Source organism: Aptenodytes patagonicus, chromosome 1 (genome assembly GCF_965638725.1).
Source record: "Aptenodytes patagonicus chromosome 1, bAptPat1.pri.cur, whole genome shotgun sequence".
NCBI lineage: Eukaryota > Metazoa > Chordata > Aves > Sphenisciformes > Spheniscidae > Aptenodytes > Aptenodytes patagonicus.
The window spans coordinates 16,640,405-16,664,847 of record NC_134949.1 but is presented as its reverse complement, the minus strand read 5'-3'; the positions used below and the strand labels follow the sequence as shown (position 1 = coordinate 16,664,847).

General features: G+C 36.8%; 1 protein-coding gene across 2 annotated transcripts in view; it reads right to left on the bottom strand.

Annotated features, from left to right (window-relative positions):
- Positions 1 to 24,443, bottom strand: part of CPNE8 (copine 8) — a 117,781-nt gene that overhangs the window by 48,500 nt on the left and 44,838 nt on the right. For both annotated transcript variants that reach the window (XM_076328923.1, XM_076328926.1), the window contains 4 exons: positions 17,377 to 17,440; positions 12,674 to 12,777; positions 10,710 to 10,814; positions 4,015 to 4,056 (listed from right to left, as the gene is read on the bottom strand). In XM_076328923.1, the coding sequence (XP_076185038.1) occupies positions 4,015 to 4,056; positions 10,710 to 10,814; positions 12,674 to 12,777; positions 17,377 to 17,440 (315 nt within the window). The remainder of the gene's footprint in view (positions 1 to 4,014; positions 4,057 to 10,709; positions 10,815 to 12,673; positions 12,778 to 17,376; positions 17,441 to 24,443) is intronic.

The following is a 24,443-nucleotide window of genomic DNA, read 5'->3' as shown; positions in this document are numbered from 1 at the left end:
TACCTACAAACATGCTGTAGCAAACAGAGGAAACATAAGCAATTCCAGACAGCGTTGTCTCTGGGGAAAAAAAGATCTGTACTGCTCAAAAGTAATTGTTTCCTTAATTCTAAGAGACATTGGAAAGCCTCCTTTCCTTGCGGTAATATACACAGACTGGTAAGAACTGAGCTAGAAAGATATTATTTCTCTGACTAATCATGTTAAAAAGGTATGGGCATATATAACCAGTCTCAGAGTTCTCTGCAGTTAAAAGATCATCAACCTGGATCTTAACGCTCAGTATTCAGATGGATGTACGCCCCTCCACTAGGTTGGCTCTGAAAGATGAGTGCCTGTTCGACAACATTTGCCTTTGCCAGAAGTATAACTCATTAAGAAAAACAAGGCACTGATCCCTCCCAATATTCATGATCACACTTCACCAAATGGACCTCTGTATTAGTCTCTGGATTGAGAATCCAAAGAAGTTATTCTGTTTGCCTTCCTAACACCAAATATTCCTAGACTTAAAGACTTTTGTCCGTGAGTGGCATATCAGAACCCTGAATCAGAGACTCTGAGCACATAAAATGACCACTTGAACAACATCTTCCTAAATCTGCCACTTTTGGTACTATGCTTTGAAGTGCTGAAAATCACTTTCAGAATTGTACTAACTTTCATTTTTTTTAATAATCTAACAGAAAAAAAAAACCGAAGGAAAGGACAATCATCACCAGAAATATGTCAATGAGTAAGGGGAAAAGTGCCATAATCTAAAAATCAACTATCTAGCTGGAGAAGGAGGATGAAGATGAAGGACAAGAAATAAGGTGAGAGAGCCTATAATCTGAGATTTACAATCTCTCCTGCAGTCTTTAGATTCTCAGATGAATGATTTGGTGGCCATAGGTTAGCATGGTAATATTTACAGTTTTAAAATTCAAGAAAAAAACATTTCTTCTGCATAAAAGATCATAAACGTCAAGGCTTTTGCACCATGTATGCTAAGTAACAATTTATTTGAAATTAGTGAAAAAGCCTTCAGAGAGAAATAAAAAAATCAGAGTATTGCTGATGTGCTGACGTGAAGTTGCATATCATCTTATTTTTTCCTTCTGTAAGTAGTTCATTGATAAGGACACTCAACAAAAAGAAAGTCACTTTGTTTCACACAAGTGGGCTTGTCCAAAGTAATAAAAACAACTTTTGTGACTTCTTATAGCACCAAATATTTTGGGGTTCATCACAGATCTTAGGAGCAATAAAAGGTATCAATTAGAACAAGTGGTTCACATTTTGACAGTTTTTGTGCAAAAAGTCGTTTGAGACAAAGAAATATTTAATAATTAATAGTGTTAATGTTACAAAGGACCTGTGTTACCTTTTAGTCAAGAAATTTCAAGTGATGTTTGAAAATAAGTAAGAGCTAAGAATATACAATTACTCTCAATAATGCAATTCATGAAAGTGACAGTAAGAAGCTCAACCCAAAGAACCCTGGTGCCATTTTCCCAAAGCACAGATACCATAGAATGGGGAAAAAGAAAAAAACCCTCTAAGTCAAGACTCAAGAAGTCAAAGTCAAGTCAAGATTCAGAAACCAAGTATATGCACAATAATATTGCCTTACTGATTGCAGACTAACCTGCAATATTCAGTATAACTTGCTATGCTATCTAGCAGGCTCTCTGATGATCTTTCAAAGGTTGTTCCTGCCCAGACTGCACATCTTTGGAGCAAACAGATTCAGCCTAGTGAGGTCATCAGCTAGCGTAACAACTGCTTATAAACAAAGAGTCCATAAAAAATGGAAATTAATATAAACTGAGTAACAGCAGCATTATACAAAAAATTGATAGACTAATTCTTGAATGGGATTCACTTCAGATACATTTGGCAATGTCAAAGTTAAATTAGGCACTTAGGTTCTTGCTACAATCATTAGTAAGTCATAGGCACCACCAAATGGCAATTTATTCCAGTTAGCATTCAATCAGACCATTTTCCCCTGTAAGCTACTGAAGTAGCTTAAATGATTAGCTCAATCTAGTTGTCTGATTTTTACATTGTCTGAAGTTACATGAGATGGGTGCTGTCTCATCTTTCTGAAGAATTTAACATGTAAGATGTCAGTGTTCTGCCTGCTTTTAAATTCCAAAAAGGTAGAAAGTGAAAGGTGAAAAAATCATACAATTAGAATAAAAAGGAATACATGTAAATAGTATCCTTCACTTTTTGTTTTTTAGATATTAATTTTATAGGTATTCAGAGTGGGATGTGAGCAAAAGCAGATAATCTTTCAAACTGTTTGGGAGAGTGTAGAGGCTAATGATTGCCTGAATTCCACAGTACGTTGAAGATTTCACTCAGAATTGCAGCTACCCAATATTATTTGTCAGACTTCTTCCTTTTCTTTTTAATCATACCTCAGTTTCAGATTTTGGACAAAATGGGACAGCACATGGGGTTTGATACCTTAATAAAATTTAATCTTTTTTTTTATTAACTTGGCAATATAATTTAATTTTTCATTGTTAGATTATTTTCAAAAAATATTGTAGTTTATACACAAAAGTGTAAATATATCACATTTTTAAGGATTTGGCAATCTAAGTGAGGAACAGAGGATGTTAATAGAAATTCATTGTTACAGTGATGCAGTGATTTTTTGCTAATATGGCTTTGTTAATTTAAATCCTTGTGTTTTTAATTGCAAAAATATGTTATTTTCTCACTCCAGGGAATATCTAATCAAGAAGGATGAATTTGCACTTGTAGGTATTTATAGAGAGTAAACATGTGATAAGAATGCTTATAAATCAACAGGCTTCATGATGGAACCAAAAAGACAAAAGTATAAGCTGAGAAAGCTGAAACTGGTTTTGGACCTTGTCAGCAAGGAAATGAATGGCAGCACAGGATAAATATGGCTATTATGATTACAAGATCTATTGGGCCACAGAAGCACAATATCATTAGCTATAATACTAGAAGCAAATTGCATTAGCAATATTAAAAACATTACGTATAATAAATAATATACTTTTAAAAATCCAAATGTAAATCCATATCCATATATTTAAAATGTAAATTAAGATTAATAGGACATAATTAAGACAGACAAACTTAAAGATAATAGAAATCAACATATTCTTGTATTGCATACAAGTTCTAGTACCATGATTTATGAGTACAGTTTCTAACCAAAGTATTAAGATATAAGCTCGAACATTTTTAAAAGAACAAGAGGTATCAATCCAGCCTGATTAAAAAAAAAAAAATAATAATTCTATCTTGTTTGTCAAAATAAAGGCAATTTGAAAAGCTAGTTTCTTCAGAAAAAAGGTACACAGTACAGACAGCAAGCTTGAATAATAACAGATTGCCCCTCTTGAATTTAGCAACAGAAATTCCACGTATATTTCACCATCCTCTTTCTAGCAATGGAGTTATTTAAAACCCAGGTCTTCCAACTCTAGAGTTTACAACAATGTTTTGATGAAGACAGGCATGGAAATTAACATTCAAACCCAATCTGAAATTATGATAATTAATAGGTAGTTTCTGTGTCGCAATATCTAGGCAACCATGAAGTAGCAATTGCAGGCTCAGGCATTTTATCATACTTGAAAAGCAACAGTTTATGAAGCAGTGTTTTAAGCAAAAGAAAGTAGATTATAAAATGGATTATCCCTCTCTTCATACATGTACATTAACTGATAACTTAATGAGATTCACAAAACTGATTTTACAGATCACAAAGCATTCCATCTTGCTTGTTCCATGTACGAATATATGCACTTCATGTTTGAAATGGGCTAATACATCAGCATTTACCACAACCGCAAACCAAAACAGAACTGTAGCACAGCATAACTTTTTTTCCAATACCTGTACCTCTAAATATTGATAAATACCATTCTCTAGTCCTCAGTCCTGTTCTGGCCACTATATATTTATACATTTTAAAACATGCATATAAATACACACGGATAACCCTAAAGTTTAACAATAGAATTAATGTCTTACCTTCCATCTCTATCCCAATCATACACTTCTACTTTAATTGTCCTAAAAAAATAAAAAACACAACCCTATTAAAATATATATTAAAATGTACCAGGATTGACTTTAATACTTGTATTTTAATAGCATATGGGTACATCAATTGTGCCAAATCCAGAAGGCAGAATTTTCCAGTCATTTCTCATGGGGCAGAAAATAGCAACTCACTCAGGTTACCCAATATATCTTCATAAATTAATAGTAAAATACAGCAGAGGCTAAGGAAACAATTAAACACACTGGAAGTTTAACCGAGATATTTTTACTTGCTGATGCTCTGAATTTTCTGTGGTTTTTTATAAATGATTCTTTAAAGGTTAAAGTATTATCAAAGTTCTTAAGAACACTAACAAACTGGAACTTATTGTGAAGGTTTCTTTGGTACATGCTATTATCTGAAAAGGGGTATCTACTGTGAGGTAATAACAACTTACAGAAAAAAGTAATATATCCGTATTTGAGAAGAAGTGTGCAGAGATTGAGAGGGCCCTTATAAAAAAATTATTAAACGGTAAAGTACAGATTAAAAGCAATGTTCACAACATAAAGTAAAGCACATTTAAAGTAGTAAGGAATTCTAGTCCATACATTTTGGTTCTTAAATGAAAATAACTACTCAAGAATACAATAAAACTTCAATTTGGTAGACAGTATTAACCTCTTCTAAACATTGTGCAGTGGTGAAAAATGAAAACTCTGTGAGATCCACCCGAGATTTTGTGAAGGCCCTGTCTGTGGTTGCAGATAAAAAAAAATTGTAGTTCTTTAAAGACTGCACTTTTCCCCTCTTAAATTCCCCCCTACCTCTCAATAGAGGAGGAGGCTGCTTGGCTATCTGACCAAAGAGGACAGAAAAGTGCAGCATAATTTTTTTTTTAATTCCTATAAAGCCAACAGGATAGTTGTTTAGTTCTTTCATCAGACTACACTAGATAACCATCAGATTATACAACATAACCATGGCTCTGGCTTCCTAGAATGAAATGGGACAAGCAGATTGTGGGGTATGGGGGGGAAGACAGAGGCAGACTCTGGGTACCAGTTTTTCCCAAACTGACAGATTGCTCCGGACACTGTGGGAATACTCACCCTCCTCTTAGTGAGTCAGGAGCTGGTGGGCAAGTTGGATAATAAAATGTTAAAGTCTGCCAACACTCAAGTACTCAGTGCAAACACTTTTTCAATAGGAGAACTAATTAGAAATTACTTCATTTAAATCAGAATTGAAAGCCAAACTAGTGGATTATTATACACACAAAATAATACATGGATCTAAAGTATTTTTTCACAGTATAAAACAGTAACTAATTGGCAAATTTTCAGAGAAGTGCCTCATGAAAAATGTTAAGTATATAATGGTTTCATACAGTTTCTTGAGCATCCCTCTGATGAATCTGCAACTGGCTACTGTGTGCATCAGGATACTGAGACAGGATACTGAAACAGTTTAACTAAAAGTATGATCCAACAAGCAAGCTCATGTACCTCCTATGCATTACTTCACATTTATGAGATTATACCTCTCTTACAAAGAAAGGCTCAGAGCATAGGGGTTGTTCAGCCTGGAGAACAGAAGGCTCTGAGGAGACCTTATTGTGGCCTTTCAATATAAGAAAGATGGGGACAAACTTTTTAGTAGGGCCTGTAGTGACAGGACAAGGGGGAATTGTTTTAAACTTAAGGAGGGCAGATTTAGACTGGACGTATGGAAGAAATTTTTTACCACGAGGGTGATGAGACACTGGAACGGGTTTCCCAGAGAAGCTATGGATGCCCCATCCCTGGAAGTGTTCAAGGTCAGGTTGGACGGGGCTCTGAGCAACCTGATCTAGTTGAAGATTTCCCTGCTCATTGCAGGGGGGTTGGACCAGATGACCCTTAGAGGTCCCTTCCAACCCAAACCCTTCTATGACTGTAAAAATGTAAAAGCTGCAAATGGAAGATGAATGTGGAGATAAACTGTTTCCTTATGACTAAAGCGAACCTCTGAGGACAGCTCTAACTATTCTTGCTTCAGGGATGACTGGGAAACAGACAAAATGTAGAAAACAAAAATTTCCCATGTAAAGGATCAATCTTATTTTACATACTTACTTGAAGAGTGGATTTCTTAAAATGCAAATACTATAGAGCATATTATCATCAACATCATTAATGAAACAGGAAACGTATCAGGATGGAGGTAGTATATAGTTTTATTTATCTCCTCTTACTGCAGAAAGTGTATATATAAGTAAATTCAATGATCAGTAATAATGAATCTTATCCGGCCTAAAATGAACTGAACATGGGATAGAAAAATAACACCTCCAGACTTCCTATATTTTAAGCAACAACGTGCTTACTTTTATTCTTCAGTTTCACATGAAGTGAAGTCATCAGGTCTGTGGTATTAATAGAGGGGACAGGAATCCAAGCAACTACTTTATAATTTGCTTCCACGGAAGCTGCTCCCTATTCTTCCTGTAAGATACAGTTGAATACATGTTGAATAATTTTCTTTACTAGGAAGGGACTCTCTGGGGATAAGGTTGATCAACAGCTGATATTATGTATACCAACAAATTCATGCCTAGATGTTTTTCACATTTTTTATGATATTCCAAAATAGGCAAAGGAGTTGCTTTGTCTGGATGTTTCTCTCTTCAACACAAATTTAACAGCTCTGACCACACCATTTGTTACATTTTATCCCTCTTGTGGAATTTCAGTTTGGGGTTAAGTTACTTTAGAATGAAAACTGATTAAAGTGAAGGTTGTTCTGTGGAATGAAATGAAGAACAGCTCCAAACCTACTTTATCCCACCAAGTATTTGACCCTTGAAAGGAAACTGTATTTAATTTAGTAAGAAAGGCAATATCACTGAGTTTTTTTCACTAGAGAACCATTATTTTACTTCCACGTTTCAAAACCTGTTACTATTAAGATAGGACATGCTAGTAAGTTAAGGTTTAGTGGGACTTAAGTTTTGAATTGTCTTACAAATCTGTGTTCAAATAGCCAAATCATCTCAGAGAGAAAACTTGAATTATTAAGATAAATTCTTAAGATTATCAAGATAAATTCTTGAGAAGGATCTTTAGACGTGCAACTTCAATAACAGCAATTCTTCCCTGAATAAAAGCTCTTCTCTCCTGAAATTTATTTCATATTAAAAGGATTGATCACAGATCTTGAGTTTTACCTATTTTGCATGACATGCAAGATATTAAAAGGCCTGTCAAATCTTCACATATGGATATTTTATCCTCTCTATACTGCTATTTTATCTTAAAGGACACAGTTTAGAGGATGGGTTCTCTATTTTAATTTTAAAAAATCTTTAATTTAAAAAAAATCAAAGTTAGAGAATGTTGGGGTTTAGGATATCTGTGTCTTAAAACTTTTATGCAGAAAATAACTGTGTGTAAGTGCTATTTGAGAGCTCATATTAAGAGAAACAAAGAAGACAACAAAAATATTAGAGATACTAAGTACTACTGTAGTACTGAAATCCCATCCCTGTGATGGCTGAAAACATATTGTATGACTACATAGTTTGAGAAAAATTAAGCAAATCCTGGCCTTTTCACAATGAAAAAGTGGACAGAGCTCACTCAGAAGCACACACTAACTGAAGATTTACTGTCCCCCAAAACTAGAATGAATGTTTACTGTGATATATTCTTACTAATGACATTATTCCCACTTTTCACATCTATCACACAACCCAGAGCACCAAAATTTGATCTGTGAAACTATCATTATCTGAAAGAGACTTTTGGGGTTTGTGTTTTTATGTATTACCATGCTGAGCTTAGGAATCTAATCCCTGCCTTTGGAAAGAAAAGTTTTCAAATAAAAAAACCCCCAAACTTTGGATGCTTTTTCTGGACTATCAGCAGATACTAATTTGAATTAATCTGACAGCTAATGAGTATTTCTTGATTTGAAACATGATTGTTGTAGGCAGGACTATGAAGTTCCATGGAGCATTTTATTCATAAGGCATTCACTGAGCACATTATGTTGAAAGCATTCAAAGTAGAGAATGAGAAAACAGTAGTTCCACAATAATTTGAGGCATGCTATTATACTTTTTAATTCTCTTTTGGAATGCTGGAGTTATTTCAATATGCCTCTACCACAAAATCTTTTTTAATTATTATGAAAACTTTTTTCTTTAATATGATAAATAGTGCAGCATCCAGACTAGCTTCATGTGCACTATTTTGCTTATGCATTATGCACATGAAACCATATACAAGTTAAAAATTCTATTTGATTAGAATATACTTATTATGAAATTGATGCATTTTTATTGCATCTAATTGGAAGAGTAACCAACATGGCTGACAACTGTATCAAGTACTTCACAAGGAGAGTGTTAGTAATGTAGGAGAACCCTTCTTCCTTCAGTTTGAAGGAACATGACATCAAGTACTGGAAGAGCATCACAGATCAAATAAAGCAGCTAAGATCCAGTGGGAAAGACTGAAAATGGCCATTCCCCCCAAAAATGATAAAAAATACCACCTTCCTAGGGAACAAACCACCGCCACCAACAAAAAAACCCAATCACAAGTCAATTAGCTTTTGACTTTTTAATAAGCAGCTGATAAAGACAGAGCTTTAAGTTTATTACCGCGAAAGCATTCTGCTTAGCTTAGTGAATATAAGCACTTCTTACTCTCCTGCTTCTTCATATTGACTACTGAGATTCAGCCAGTTGATTCAAGAGTTGGTTTGTTTATCCCCTGGCATTAGCTAGTAAATTACAAGTTCAAGGAATGCCTCCCCGGAAGACACTTTCATGGTAACTGATTAAAGTAATTTTAGTGTACACATTTCACTGAATAATTAGCTTGATAAAGTAATGCAACAGAGTTATGACATGGCAAAATCATGTACTACAGTAATATAAAATGTACATGAATGGATGGTAATCACATACATGGAAGCTGAAAATAAAAATTGAGGTAGAAAAGTAACTGCATAAATTCCAAATTAAAGATTGTTTCAAAGACACACTCATACGAAAATTATCAATTTAAGCAAAGTCTTACTTAATTCCTCTACATGCAGCAATATTTTTCAACAAAAGATTTGGCTTCTGCTGATGGAAACATTAGTTAATGGTTAGAAGAATGCAATACTAAACCTGTTTTTATTTTAATCAATAAGATAAAATACCTTAACTTATGTAAGATAAGAAGATATGATCACACCAATCTCAACTTAATAAAATAAAACAGATGTTTAGGGGTTACAAGGCATTCAAACCAGATTTTTGACCTTTTGCCTTTGACCAATGTACCCAGACAAGTACATTTTCATAGAATCATAGAATTGTTTAGGTTGGAAAAGACCTTTAAGATCATCAAGTCCAACCGTTAACCTAGCACTGCCAAGTCCACCACTAAACCACGTCCCTAAGCGCCACATCTACACGTCTTTTAAATACCTCCAGGGGTGGGGACTCAACCACTTCCCCAGGCAGCCTGTGCCAATGTTTAACCACTCTTTCAGTAAAGAAATTTTTCCTCACATCCAATCTAAACCTCCCCTGGCGCAACTGGAGGCCATTTCCTCTTGTCCTATCGCTTGTTACTTGGGAGAAGAGACCAACACCCACCTCGCTACAACCTCCTTTCATTTTGCATCTCTTGTATTTTTTACACAGTCTATGTAAAGCTGAATTGAACCTTAGCACATCTATCCATCTACCTACTACATTCAGCTTACATATTATGCATATTTTTATTCTAGTCTTCATATATTTCCTTCATGATTTTAAACTAAATATTACGCTATACACTGTTAAAAGTATTATGACTGATTGGTAAGTCTATACTTCCTCAGTGTCTTCCTAAAATAATTCCAGTACTCCAGATTTCAGGAAGGAGAGAGATAAACTACCAGACATTTCACTGGGTACTTAATAATAACACCAATATCTAAATGCATTTCAAAAATATGAATGGTCACAACAGAACAAGAAGCCATCAACAGGGAGTTAAACATTTTTCTTGTTGATATTTTTAGAAGTTAACATGTCCATTTGTTAAGGAGTCTAAAAATATCCATCGTTCCTCAACTTAACTAATTTGCTTGTTATTATCAGTAAAATATTGGTTAAAAACATGGTGTTATTACCATGTTTTCCAAAGATGGATCCTTTTGCATGGGATCACTGAAAACTTCAAATCTGAACAAGATGATATTACCTTCTGTGTTTCTCATCTACTTACCTATATATTTTAAAGGTTTTCATTTAAAAGCATCCTCTGACATTACAATGTCACCCAAGGAAGACAGATCATAATTGTTTTTCATTGAAACATTATTAAAAAAATACTTGTGCACACTAGTAACCGTGGCCATTCTTCAGATTAGTCTTTTCTTTCTAACTGTTTCTTAATCGCATCATAGAGAGAGAAGAATTTTTTTCCAGAAATCACCACTAACTTTTCCTACAGATTTACCGTATTTGCTTTATTTTTCTGAATTCTTGAATGTGAAGAATGGTTTTGAACATGCATTATCCTTTCAAAATGCTGATTAAATAACCTAAATAACATCAGGAACTGAATTGCATAGAAAAACTTACGTATAAAAGAATACATGAATTAGGGGGAAAAAAATCATATATGCTAAGAAAGCTTAACCTATAGCTTACCGGTCATAGTCTCCATTACACAGTGCTCTGACAGATATCTTGAATGCCTGCCACACTGGATTTAATGTATTTTTTATGACTTCTGTTTTGTGGCAGATTGTAAAACTGTAATAGAAAAAGATATATTTTGTATTTATTTACTTTTTCTTTTGTGTCATCAAACATGGAATCAAAAAAGCTGTAATCTGTATTCACTCATACACTCATACAATGTCCATATAAAATTTAAGATAAGAAAAAAAAGAAATGCAGTGAAATCAGAGAGAAGGGAGGACTGAAGAGGACAGACCTGTTTGAGAGAGATTACAGACTAGGGTGCTAAACAACTCTAAACCTAAAATGTTTTTACCCAGAACTTCGACAAGAATTACAACCATTCAGTGAGTTATTTCAGGCAAGAGCAGTCTCCATCCCACTTGTTTAAACAGGCCCTGTACAGCCAGGAATCAGTCACAGATCCAGAAAGAAAGTGGTCTGGTAAGGATTTGACTCTTGCTTAGCGATTAAGAAACTGAGCCAAGGGAGTCATGGCTTTCTGATGCTTGTTCCCCATTTTATGTCTATGATTTTTTAACCAGGGCTGTCTCAGGTAAAACATACAAGCCTCTGTGAGATCCCACGATCATGTTGTCTCGGGTGAAATACAATGAATTGTTCTAATGCATTCTGCTTTCTCTAAATGATGCAAAATTAAAATACTTCTTTTGAATCCTCATCTTGGGGACTGAATTGTTCAAAAGAAAATAGGAGGCAAGGTCACTGGTGAAATCGCTACTGATATTCTACATACAGATGTAATAAAGTTGTCCTTTGAGGGAGTATCTTTCTTACGTTCCAAAGGCCTATGTTTTTATCCTGGCTATGATCCAGAAGGCATGCCTGAAGCTAAGAGACAGAAAAGAGAGCATCCTTCTGCCCATGGGTGCAGAAGTACTGCCCCAACGTCCTGTTGGATTCAGGAGACCAATAAAAAAATCAGTGGCTCACCACTCACCTCTCGGAGGAAGTGGAGAAGCATGGCACTCAAGGCCAAGAGAAACCGCATATACCAGCACTCCCAGTAATGCCCAGACAAATTCCACTAATGACCTTAATGCCACTCTCAAAGGAGCCATAACTCCTCCAGGCTTGCAATTTAAGATATTCAGCATTTATTCAGGAAGCTGTTCCTAAAATCTGCCTTTGAGAGGAAAACAGCAGGGAACAGACACACATATACCCATACATAGGTTTATGTTAGCAACTGTTCCAGTTAAGCTACTGAAACAAGTAATATCATACATGTCTAGCCTTTGGTTTGATACAATGTTATATGTGAGGACGATCAGTTTCCAAGAAAACTCAACCTGCCAGTAGACCACCATGTAAGCAGTATGTTGACCAGAAGTTAGCATGTCAAGTCTTAGCAGTAAAACAGGAGAGATTAACCTACTTTAACAAATTAAAGCATGAATGTAGCAAACAACCACTTGTAAAAAAAACAAACAAACAAACAAACAAAAAAACTATTTAAGGTATTTTTTAATTCTATTTCCTAGAACTCTGTCAAAAAGATAAAAGGTATTTCCAAATTTGCAGTATAAAATGTTTTTACCTAAAACAATTTCTAAGCATTAGCATATCCTGCAGCTACAATTTTCTTTGAGAATTCTATTTAATTTAAAGGCATACTATATCTTAGCAAAAGTAACGCTATTTAACTATTTTTATGACAATTAACTGTCATAGTACTCTGTATTTATCATACATTCAACTCTTAAAACCCTGAGTTGAAATATTTGATCTATTTGTTACAATAGTTTTATTCCTACACCGCATAACATGATATACTTAAATCCAAAAAAACATTGTAAAAGAAACACAGCTTAATCTGACAAATATAAAAAAAATGAAAACTATATAACCATCTGCAAATAAATAAGTTGCCTACTGTTTAGCAGCAGAAATACTTAACAGGCATCTACCTGCCATCTTCATTGCTTCGATGAAATACAAGGAAAGGATCAGATTTCCCAAAGAAGTCCTTCTTGTCTAGTTTGTTCGCACAAAATTGCATTAAAACTGAATCCTGAAGTAGGTAATACAGAAAAATTACAAACAACATGCAGTTTACTACACTAAAATAAAAAAAAGTAATCATTGACTAATAACCATACAAATAGAAAACAAAATAAATGAGGGTATTTGCCTTATAGATGCCCTCTACATATTCGCATTCCTGCAATGTCCTTATAGTGCAGTTTGAACTGCTGGAACCAAGAATTCCTTCATAGGGGGGTGCAGAGGAAGGGTAAATTTCTACGCTAAATGCCTCAGGATTTTTCCAGTATTTTCTGACATCCAAAGTTGCATTCTGAGGGAAATAGATGCACAGGCAAGGAACGCATATTAGAATTAATTTTAAAAACTCTAGTGAGACATGACTAAGCCTCATTCCTTCAGTGACTTTAACCTGCAGTTGTTTGCTCCTGCTGTCTGTAAAGCAAATGGCTTAGCAGCTTGCTATTAAGAGTCTAGAAGCTTCCAGAAAATGAGCCTGGAAGATACCAAATACACCCATTCTGGTGACAAATAAGGAGAAAAGTTTCTTTGCTGTGGTCAGGCAAACTGATAGTCACACATGGTCACCTCTTTGGGCAGAGTCACGAATGTGAGAAGGATTATAAATGCAAAGATAAATGTGCAGACTCACCAGCTAACTGGGGCAGGGCCTGCTGGAAGACTGTGTTCCACAAGCAGGTCTACAGGTGTAACAGCAGTGAGAGGAAGACTAGGGAAAATGTGGGCTCACCACTGAGTGAGGCAGGGGACCAGGTGACAAAGGACATGGAAAAGTCCGTGTTTCTCATAGCCTTCTATGCCTTGGTCTTTACTGGTAAGATTTGCCTTCAAGAATCTTGGGCACCTGAGACCCAGACCTGAGAAACTCTGGAACAAGGATGACTTGCCCTTGGTAGAGGAGGACCAGGTAAGGGAACATTTAAACAGACTAGACATACAGAAGTCCATGGGACCTGGTAGGATGCACCTGTGAGTGCTGATGGAGTTGGCCAATGTCACTGTGAGGCCACTTTTGATCATCTTTGGAAAGTCATGATGTTCAGGAGAAGTTCCTGCGGTCTGGGAGAAAGCAAATGTCACTCCTATCTTCAAGAAAGGGCAAGGAAGAGGACCCAGGCCAGTCTTTCCTCAATCCATGAAAAGATGATAGAGCAAATAATCCTGGAAAACATTTCCAAACACATGAAAGCCAAGAAGGTGGCTGAGAGTCATCAGCATGGATTTACAAAGCGGAAATTCATGCCTGATCAACCTGAAGCCTTCCCTCATGAAATGAGTGGCTCAGTAGATGAGGAAAGACTAGTGGATGTTGTTTATCTTGACCTTAGCATGGCCTTAAACACTGTCTCCCATAACATCCTTGTTCACAAACTGATGAATTACAGACTAGGTAACTGGACAATGAGGTGGACTGAAAAGTGGCTGAACTGTTGGGCTTCAAAGGGTCACGATCAGTGGCACAAAGTCCAGCTGAAGACCAGTCACTGGTGGTGTACCCCATGTGTCAAAAATGGGGCCAATAATATTTAACATCTTCATTAATGACCTGGATGATGGGACAGAGTAGACCCTCAGCAAGTTTGCAAACGATACAAAACTATAAGTAGCGGCTTATACACCAGATGGTTGTGCTGCCATTCAGAAGCACCTGTACAGGCTGGGAAAACAAACCAATGCGAACCTCATGGAGTTCAACAGAGGGAAATGCCAAGTACTGCACTTGGAGGGGAATAACCCATGCACCAGTACAGGCTGCAGGCCAAACAGCTGGAAAGCAGCTTTACAGAAAAGGACTGGGGGGTCTTGGTGGACACCAAGTTGACCAATGTGCTCTTGGCAGCAAAGAAGGCCAATAGCCTCCTGGGCTATATTAGGATGAGTGCTGACAGAAAGTTGAAGGAAGTGACTCAGCACTGGTGATGCCACTCCTGGAGTACCGTGTTCAGTTCTGGGCTCCCCAGTACAAGAAAGACATGGACATACTGGAGCAATTCCAGTAAAAGGGTCACTAAAATGATTAAGGGATTGGACCATCTCTCATATGAGGAGAGGCTGAGAGAGCTGGAATTATCTAGCCTGGAGAAGAGAAGGCTCAGGGGGATTTTATCAATTTGTATAAATACCTGATGGGAGGGAGTAAACAGACTCTGCTTAGTGGTATCCAGTGGAAGAACAAGTGGTAATAGGTACAAGTTGAAATACAGGAAATTCCATTTAAATACAAGAAAAAACCTTTTTACTGTGAGTGTGGCAAAACACTGAAACAGAGAGACTGTGGACTCTCCTTGGACATACTCAAAACCTGACTGCACAGAGCCCTGAGTAACCTGCTCTCAGAAGAGCAGAAGGGTTGGACTAGATGATCTCCCAAGGTCTCTTCCAACCTCAGCAATTCAGTGATTCTAAAAATATTTCCAATTCTGAATATGAGCTATAAAAGTTTGGCAAAAAAACTCAGAAGATCAGATAAGAATTAATCCAAATACTGAATAACCTTTGGTAGGAAAATATCACAGAGAAAGTACGTGACAGCTGGTGAGACAGTGCAAGAGATTGTGTGAGAGAGTGTGCACATGAAAGAGCATGACAGAGAACGCAAAAGAGTGCAAGAGAGAGAGACTGAGTCCCAAATTCTTTGCAAACTCCCTTCAGTGATTTTGAACTAGTCATCATATATATAAAATTTGAGTGGGGTGAATCTGGAAGAACATGAAGGCCTTGGAAGGCACCTAGTATTTGTCTTCATTAAAAGGGAAAGAAAAAAAAAATCCCGTTCTGATTATGGATTTAGCGACATATTTGTGACTTAAATAGTTTGTTACAACTGGAATACAAATGCTGGTCTTGGAGGATAAACCCAGAATAGTAGGAAAAAATTGCCTTTAGTCTCTTTTAAGGTTACCAATAAACGCTTGGGGTGATGCCACGTCTCTTAAGAATGGTAGGAGCTTAACTTCTTAAGAAATGTAGAAGCACAATTTCTGCAGGAAAGCAATTAAATCATGTACCCATTTTGTCATCTGATAAAAGTGTGAACATTTTGATCATGTACAACATACAAAAGGTTGAGCTGATGTAAAACAGAGGGGAAAGACAGGCATTTTCCATGACCATACTTACTCATTCGTACTAGTAACATGGGAATTTCCTACTGCTAAATGGGAGTTAAATGAGACTGAGTTGGCGCACCCTATTAACATAACTGTGCAGGACCAGCAGGTTGCCTGGAAAAGGCAAATAAGATTTGAGCCCGTGTGCTATTCAAATATACCACTTCTGCAGAGAAATAATACAAACTTGACTAAGCTGGAAATAAGGCACAAAATTAAGGATTTCTTTTTACTTTAAATACCTAACGAAATTAAGAAAATAAGGCCTAAACAATTAGCTATCGGATATATTAGTAAAAAGAGAAACATGACTATTGCATAAATAGAAAAAAATTAACCACTTATGACTTAGTATAAAAGTTACAAGTTATACAAAAGGTGAAGCATTACCCCCTCAACACCACCAAATTACAAAAACTAAGCCCCAGAAACAAATCTCTCCAAGCCTCAAGGTGTTTTTGTAGGTTTATGTATCTAATCTTGTACTTTCCAGATCCCCTGCACATTCTCATCAAATGTCTGATACTATTGCTTTCTTCATTTAAGATTTGCTATCTTGTCATTGCAAACTCTTCAAAGATACACCCTACAGCCCCATCCAATATATACCATGCTTTGACAAACTGCCCCCCTCCTCAGATTCCAACCGGTCTTTATCACCCCGTATCTATAATCCTTCTTTATTCTTCCTTCCAGTCTCTGTTTCCCTACGATTTACGGATTGCTGCTAGCTCATTCAGTACTGGGAAGCAACTGAGCTGGCCTGGCTGCCAGGTGCTTTCTGACCAGCAAGCCTCCTCCTCCAATCTACTTCTCCATGAACCCTAGGAGGGGGAGGAGCGGTGACACTCTTGGGGAAGGTCATGACCACACCATGTCTCTCCCCTTAACCAGCCAAATTCCTCACTGCTCTCTGCTCCCCGATACTCTTCCGTTTTCTATTAAATAAGTAGGCATCTGCCATTAATAGGCCAAGGAAGTCTTCACTTTCTTTAAAGAAAACTGTTTAAACTCTTCTTTTACGATGATTCTTTGAAATACCTTACTATTTTTTTTCAATAATCATTAATTTCATGTTTTTTAAATAATATAACTATTAGCATAAAACCTTTTAATTATAAGGTTAAAAATCCAAATTTTTACTTTGATGTTCATGTAACATCAATATTCCCCAATGGAAACATAATTCCATGGCTGAAACAAATGGATCTTTGTTAAAAATTGGACACTAAGAGATTAAAATGTGATTAATTACTTGGGGAAACAAAGACTAGATTTAAAACTCACCTAAGAATCAAAAACTTTATGCTTTGTATTGTTTTCTGCTTCCTTCTGTTATCTAAAACTAAGAGTAACTGATGAGAAAAAAGTATCCTAACTTCTTACATATATCACAAAATGCAAATTTATACATTATACCTTTGACAATCTGTTGCAATGTAAATCACAAAATCATTTTAATTTTATTTTTCAAAAAGCAATGAACACACACTTACTCGGCAACAGCCCAGTTCCTCTGCTGTTACTATGACTGTTCCACATTTCTTCCCGGGAATTCCTCTGCAAGAAAATACAACTACATCACCTCAGTTCCTTAATAGCATTTATGAAAGTTACAACTGACACAGATAAGCACAAGGTAAGCTTTCAAGTCACAAAACTGATGGCATGCTATACAGTTTCCCTCTTCTGTCACTTGTCCTGTGTAAAAAAGTTGGTTTATCTTAAGTGAATTGGTAAATGGGTTGCATATTTATTCTAACTAGCAAGAAACAAATCAGTTTCAAATTTAAAGGAAATAGCATAAAATATTTAAATGGGATTAAATGACAATATCAGAAATTCTATTTTCCACCCTCCCATTGTTTTATTTAGAGATGACTCTACAACTTACTGATTTGTGAAAAGCATCCTTTTGCAAATTTTCCTTAAACAAAATACCAAAAATCTATTTAAAACTATACACCAGCCTTATTTTACAGTATTTATTCTGAAATGTTTATGAAGACACATAATAATCTCACCATCATATCAGATACAGTAGTTGTGAAGTAAATTATAATTCACCCAGACAGCAATTAAAAACATGCTGCTGCAACACCAGAAAGCACAAAACAGATCCTTAGCATAAAGAACAATATAGGAACAGAAACGCCACACATAATCTTACAGTATTCAGTTGCAGCAGCCTTTTGAGGAATGGAGGGGGAAGTACAAATATTTAGATGCAACTTTTTGTATGATGCTACTCTATAAATGAGTTCTGCAATATCCTAATGTCTATTAGTATGTCCATTAGCACACACGTTGGCAATTCTAGATTTTTTTCAAAACTAATGCTATTGCTTATGCTCATTTTATTTGTAGTTCTTTATTTCTTTATGTCTTTCTTGAAAATAATTAATTATTTGAAAAAAATTACTTTCCAAGAAGGTATTAAGGTAAAATTATATTTTCAAATTGATTCTATTTTTTAGGTTTTTCTAAGAGAACTAGAGGGCACTCCTGTTCTTCTGTTGTTATGACAAAACATTAAGAACAACAGTAAATGTTTACATTATTTCACCTATTAGTTTCCTTAATCCTCTTGAAATTTTTTACAACGCTCTACAACTTTAAGTAAGTTTAGCAAGACTGGTATAATAAAGAACTGGTGGGAAAATAGTTCTTAAAAGCAGATAAAAGTTTAGAAATTATGAATAGAGGAGCAAATACTGATGCAAATTTACGCAAGCTCACTGAAACTCTTGTTTAGAAATTGATGTTTAAGTCTGTAAGGAATACATCAGAGAATGCTGCTCGTATACTGCTGCAGTCATTTGCCAGTAATCAGAGATACATGACTGCTCTCCTGGACCTCCTCAGTGCTACGTGGTGAGTCTGAATTTCACAAGGAAAACAGTGGATAGGGAAACTATTCAAGTTTTTGTTGCGAAATCTTAAATGACGATTTAAATACATAAAAAACTTAACGGCATCTTCCATTTAATGTGGTATGACTTATAAAGTACAATATTTTAAGACCAAACAGGAGAATTTTCTTCAAATAACAGAAAAAAAAGAATCTGGTCATTCCAAATATTACACAGTATGATTCATAGTTTTATCAGCATCTTCAAATCATCTGGTTTTAATGCTGTCACCCGTCAACAGCTCACGACTAAAAATTACCCATTTTAGCCTCTGTAGCAATGGGATATTGAAATTGAAATCTCAGATTTTCAAAAGAAGAAAAAGCTGCATTTTTTCTTTTGAACAGTACTTCTTGAACCTTCAAAAACTTTTGAAATTTGGTACTAAGAGCAGTAGTAGAAATGACTTAGTTATCAGGGTGATATTGACCTTACACGGTAAAATATTTCAAGAACAAATGACCATGACCCTGGCTTTGACAGGTAAGGAAGAAATAGAAATCTCAGAAGTGTAACTAAAAAAACAGAAGCTCCCAGCACCACAATCCTGTAGGTTATGCCAAGTCAAACAGAAGGCACCGGTATCAGAATTACCATTACCTGAACCAAAATTCTTCCTATTGAAGTATTTAAGCCCAGTTAACTGTGCCATTAGGGACATATTTGAGACGTAGTCTGGGCAGTGACAGTACTTTGAAAAAAAAAAGCATCAAACATTTCCTTTGGTATGAAAAGTCAGACAGATTTATCCCACTTCCAAAAGATTATTATGTCAGATGCTAGACTGTGAAAAGTACAACTCTGATCACTCCCTGAAGAGATGGAGGCCTGAAGTAAACTGTTGATAAGCAAGCCCCATTTCTGAAAAACTAGTCACAAAACAATTGCCATTTGATAGAGAACCTTGTGCCACTCTGCCTGCAGTTATAACACATGGCAGTCAACACCTGCCTGTCTCAAACTGAGATTTGCACATGAAGACATTCATGCAAAGACATGCTTCATTTCATCTTATGAACATGAAGGCCAAGGGAGGCCCAACCCCAAGAGATACATGTGTCTGGAATTATCACTCTGAAGGATGGGGGAAACTGGAGAGGCAACACCCTGAAGATATTTGGGTGGGTATGTCAGGAAAAAAAAAAAAAGGAATTCTTGATTGTTGAGTAGACATGAAAAGTACAGAGAGTATAGTCATATCTGAAAGCACTTGGGGTAAGATTTGGCTTGATATATCACCAAGGTTCTCGAGGACACGTGCCTTATAAAAGAAGGATAATATTACCATGATGGCTGGCGAGGAGGTGAAATGCTTAATCGAGATTAGCACAGAATTTCTCTATGGAACAAAAAGTTCTCATCATTCAGGAACTAAAAACTCTACCAAATGACCTCTACAGTTTGTGATGCTATTAAGTACGAACTTGCCTTGAGACTACAAGCATGAAAAAAGTACTGGGCCATTTGCAGACACTAAGGAGTTTGTCCTCTTACAAATTCCCTTACAAACCATTCATTAAGAAAAAAATCAGCACCCTGACAAAAACTTCAGTGGTCACAGATCAGCCAAATGGAAAGACCTTTAACTAGCAATAATGCCTTGTGAGAAAAAAACAAAATAATTTCAAGCTGGTCTTATCGCTGTATGAAAATACATTACTTGGAGATTCAGCATTACAGACCAGTCCTTCCAATTGCCAGGGAAATACTGACTACTATTACCTTGAAGACGAGCATGTAAGAGTTCCACCTGTTTAAATCCAGAATGCAGTGCCACTGCCCATCTTCCTTAGCTTTAAGGAAGAGCTGGTATTGAGCTGCCCTAGAATTGGTTCTATAGCACTGAAGTGACAATACAGAATTTATGTTCAGGCAACCAATTTCTCAGGGTAAGTTTCTCTGGAAAGGGTTACAGATCAGGGTTTGTGGGGTAATAATGAGGCAATCTGTATTGCATAACCACTGTCAACTCCAACACTCAGTGCTAGTTATGTGACACTCAGATACAGAAAATGTGCCAGTCTAAGTGTGAATAGGGTGCAAACTGAATAAAGGAATGCAAAATGTGAGGAAGATCTATGTTTCAGTGGGTCCTACTGGTTTGAGAGCCTGAAATCTGTAGCTGTTCTACAGTGATCACCTCTTTTTTATTCGAGGGAGCAAATAATTTGACTGTTAGAGGAACCAAACAGAAAACCATCATCACATGAAAGGTCCTCAACAATACCTGCATGTCTCTAGACAAGATACAGTCTTGAGGAGTAATTATTGTCTCCTTAGACCAAATGATTCCATGATCGAGACACCACATCTGCAGCACCTAGAGAAGTTTGAAAGGATACTCTGAAGGCCACTTGGGCTTTAACAAGGACTGAAAGGAGGACCTTTCCAGAGTTGGTGAAAAAATCAGAGAAAGATGACAATTTATCTGGGAATCCAAACCTGAGAGGTTAAACAGAGCCTCCAATTTTGCAAGCTGAAACTGCAATGAGGCAGAGGATGGAACATTTTTCAGATCATTCAAAAATTTACAGTCTTATTCTTGAATTTACAGAACCTAGCCCTCTGGCAGTCACAACCACAGATAAGAGGACAGGACAAATATATAGGAAGTCCCAATTCCAGGGTTCAGATGTTTCTCTATCAATTATGTTCACAGCAAGATGACAGGAGAAAGAACTTGCCAAAATAGGCCAGCTGGCTCCAGTACAGCCTCATTAGCAGGCAATGGCACTCAGATGTGAATAACTAGCATAGAATGCTCATTAAGCTTTGCAATGGCTCTACCTCCTCATTAAAGGGAATCCCTACAGGAATGCACTGAGTAGATCCTGAAAGAAGCATTGCTCAGAGTTATAAACGTGGCTAGCATCTTCTCTCTAGGAAGACAGAATATGCAAATATGTAATTCTGAATAATGTCTGGGAAGGTGACGCTCTCTTGACAGAAAAATAAAGCTGTGTCATTTCTGGAAGTAGATACATCTGCAACTCATCCTTTCACGCTAATACAACTGGGGCATGCAAGGCCAGCCTGAGTAAATCTTAGACATGGAGCTTGTCTTGAGAAGTCATTTAATCAATCTAGTAACCCAATAGGTAAAGAGAGTAAACGCTACTGTTAAAATGTCAGATTCTCCATTTCACCTGCTTTGTATGACTAGATTTATTTTCCAAGAGAAATTATCCAGAGCAAATGTTCACCTCTGTACCTGCCCAGTCTGTAAAATAAAGTGCAACACTGAAGTATGTTCTTGAACAAAAACGCTCACAGTCACAGGGATAACAGACTAGCACACTACCATACTGGGAGCAAGAGTCTTTTGCAACACTGCATTGAATTCAAAGCCCTTAATGGTGTCAGAAACAGAGAGGGAGGTTCAGGAGACATCCTCGTACCCGCCAAGACCAAATACTATTAGGTTCATGCCTCAGAGACTGTGGCGGTGTGCTCCCTGACTCCCACCGTCCCCCCCACATAAGCAATGACCACCAGCGGGGGTCATGATGGCTACATCCAGCTTATGCTGGACTTTGGGGATGGATGGCAACATGGTAGCCAAGCGCTGTCTAGAGCAGTGACCCAAACGACTTGCTGGTATGCAAATATGACTGTAAGTCAATCATCTTACTCTATAAATAGTGGACAGCCCAGGGCCAGTTGAGCTCTCTTGCATGGCAGCGGGCTGCACAGCGGGATCTTCCCTTGAGTAGGGACGCCTCTCAAGGTTACTTCTCGAGCTTGAGAGATTCCTTGCCGCAACAGATCCTCAGTAAGTGACTAATAGCATGCTAAACTTTGAAATCGTACCTAAGTGATATAAAGGATTAATTGTGCATATATAATCCTTTAGACATAAACCCTTGACTAAGTCTGGGACTAGGATTGGATCCAGCTGCACCTAGACTCCTCTCTGAGAAGGAGTCTAGAAAGCAAGGGGGTCCTTTCTGAACCTCATGACTCAATGGAAGGGTCTCCCTGACAGTTTTGTCTGACCCTGTCCTCTATGCAGCAAATAATCAAGTGTACCTTGCCATTGAATCTTGTTAAACCACTGTTGTATTTACCATTGAACTTCGTTAATTCACACTTTAACTCACTGTCTTCTATCAATAAAGTGTATTGTTGCTTCTCTCTCTTACAAGTGAAATGCAGTCTCACTCCATCCGCAACAGAGGCGTAATCTGCTGGTGCTTGTAAGACCAATGAAACTGCAAGTCATGCCTGTCATGAAGGCAAAGAAGAAAAATGTGTGTGTGTGTGTTTCACTTTTGCACTCACCATGAAGGTTAGTAGCAAGGTATGTTTCAGCCTGCCTGACACACCACTGCAATGGCGACCCTCTAGGCTTGAGATGTTTTTGCCTTCATTTTCATGAAGGACAGGAGTATCCTTTCATGGTCGACTTTCTAAGGAAACTTTCCCTCGTGATATACAATCTGACTTGGAGTTGGCCAGCTCATCGCAGCCATGGAGTCCTGAATTTCGTGAGGCTTTTGTAAATGTCCAAAGTAGACAGATCTGAAGTTTAAGCTTCAAGTCTTTCTAATTTTCATTTTGAAAGAATGTCAGAGCTTACTTGAATGCCAATAAGAGAATGGAATTCAAGCTTCTCAGGCTGCTTAAGTACAAGAAGTGCTACTTCAGTAGGGTAGTTGATTGGGACTAAAAGAGCACTGGGCATTCTCTTCTTTGTACATCCGTTGGCAGAGAACAGAAAAGGCAAAATGTTAATGAACTTCAGAAATACTGTGAAGAGAAAAAGCTCTCTGATCTCAAGTGACAGATCATAAAGAACATTCAGGTTATGTGAACGTGGACTTGACTTTGTAAAGAGAACGATAAATTCAAAGCAGTAAATATCCTTAGGAACGGAAGACATGCAATATTGTCAATTGAATTATTGTTATTGGAATATTAAGAGACTTTAAACACGTCTATAAGCAAACAATCCTGAAATGCAATGCAATGGTTTAATGAATAAAATAAGACAACAAAAGTCTCCTAGACACCAAGGTACCCAGACTTCAGAGTCCAGAGTGAACAATCAACCAGGCACAGTTGTCTAAGCCACAGCACTGTCAAAAGCACCAACGACAAAATAAAACCTGAACACTGGGAAGAGCTGATAAAAAGTCATGAAAAGTTTCTCATTAACATTAACAAATATCTACCCGCACCACATATACAAAAAGGAAGGTATATTTCAGAATCTTTCAGGGGGACAACTGATTTGGGTCCATCTAGTAACTGTCATACAACACCGTATCAGAAGCCAGACCTGAACAACGCTTGTTTACCCAAGAGAAAATGTATTACACAGGCCCACACAACTGTGAAATAATTATAAGACCTTTTTTCCATTGAATCTTCACTGATATCTTTTCCTTTCTCATAGCTAATTTCAAAACTTTAAACTTCATCTGTTACTCACTTCAAACTTCACTTAACCTGTACCAAGTGATAACAAACTGCTGAATGGATGATTTTTAATCTACACGTTTAAAATAAATTTCAGGAATTTTCTCAGGAAAAAAAATGTGTAGCATGCTGAATAATTTACCACTTTGAAGACAGAAAGAACTATAAAGACCTTCAAGAAGTCAGCAAGATTTGCCTTACCAAATATGGGTGTCTTCAAAGTCAGCACC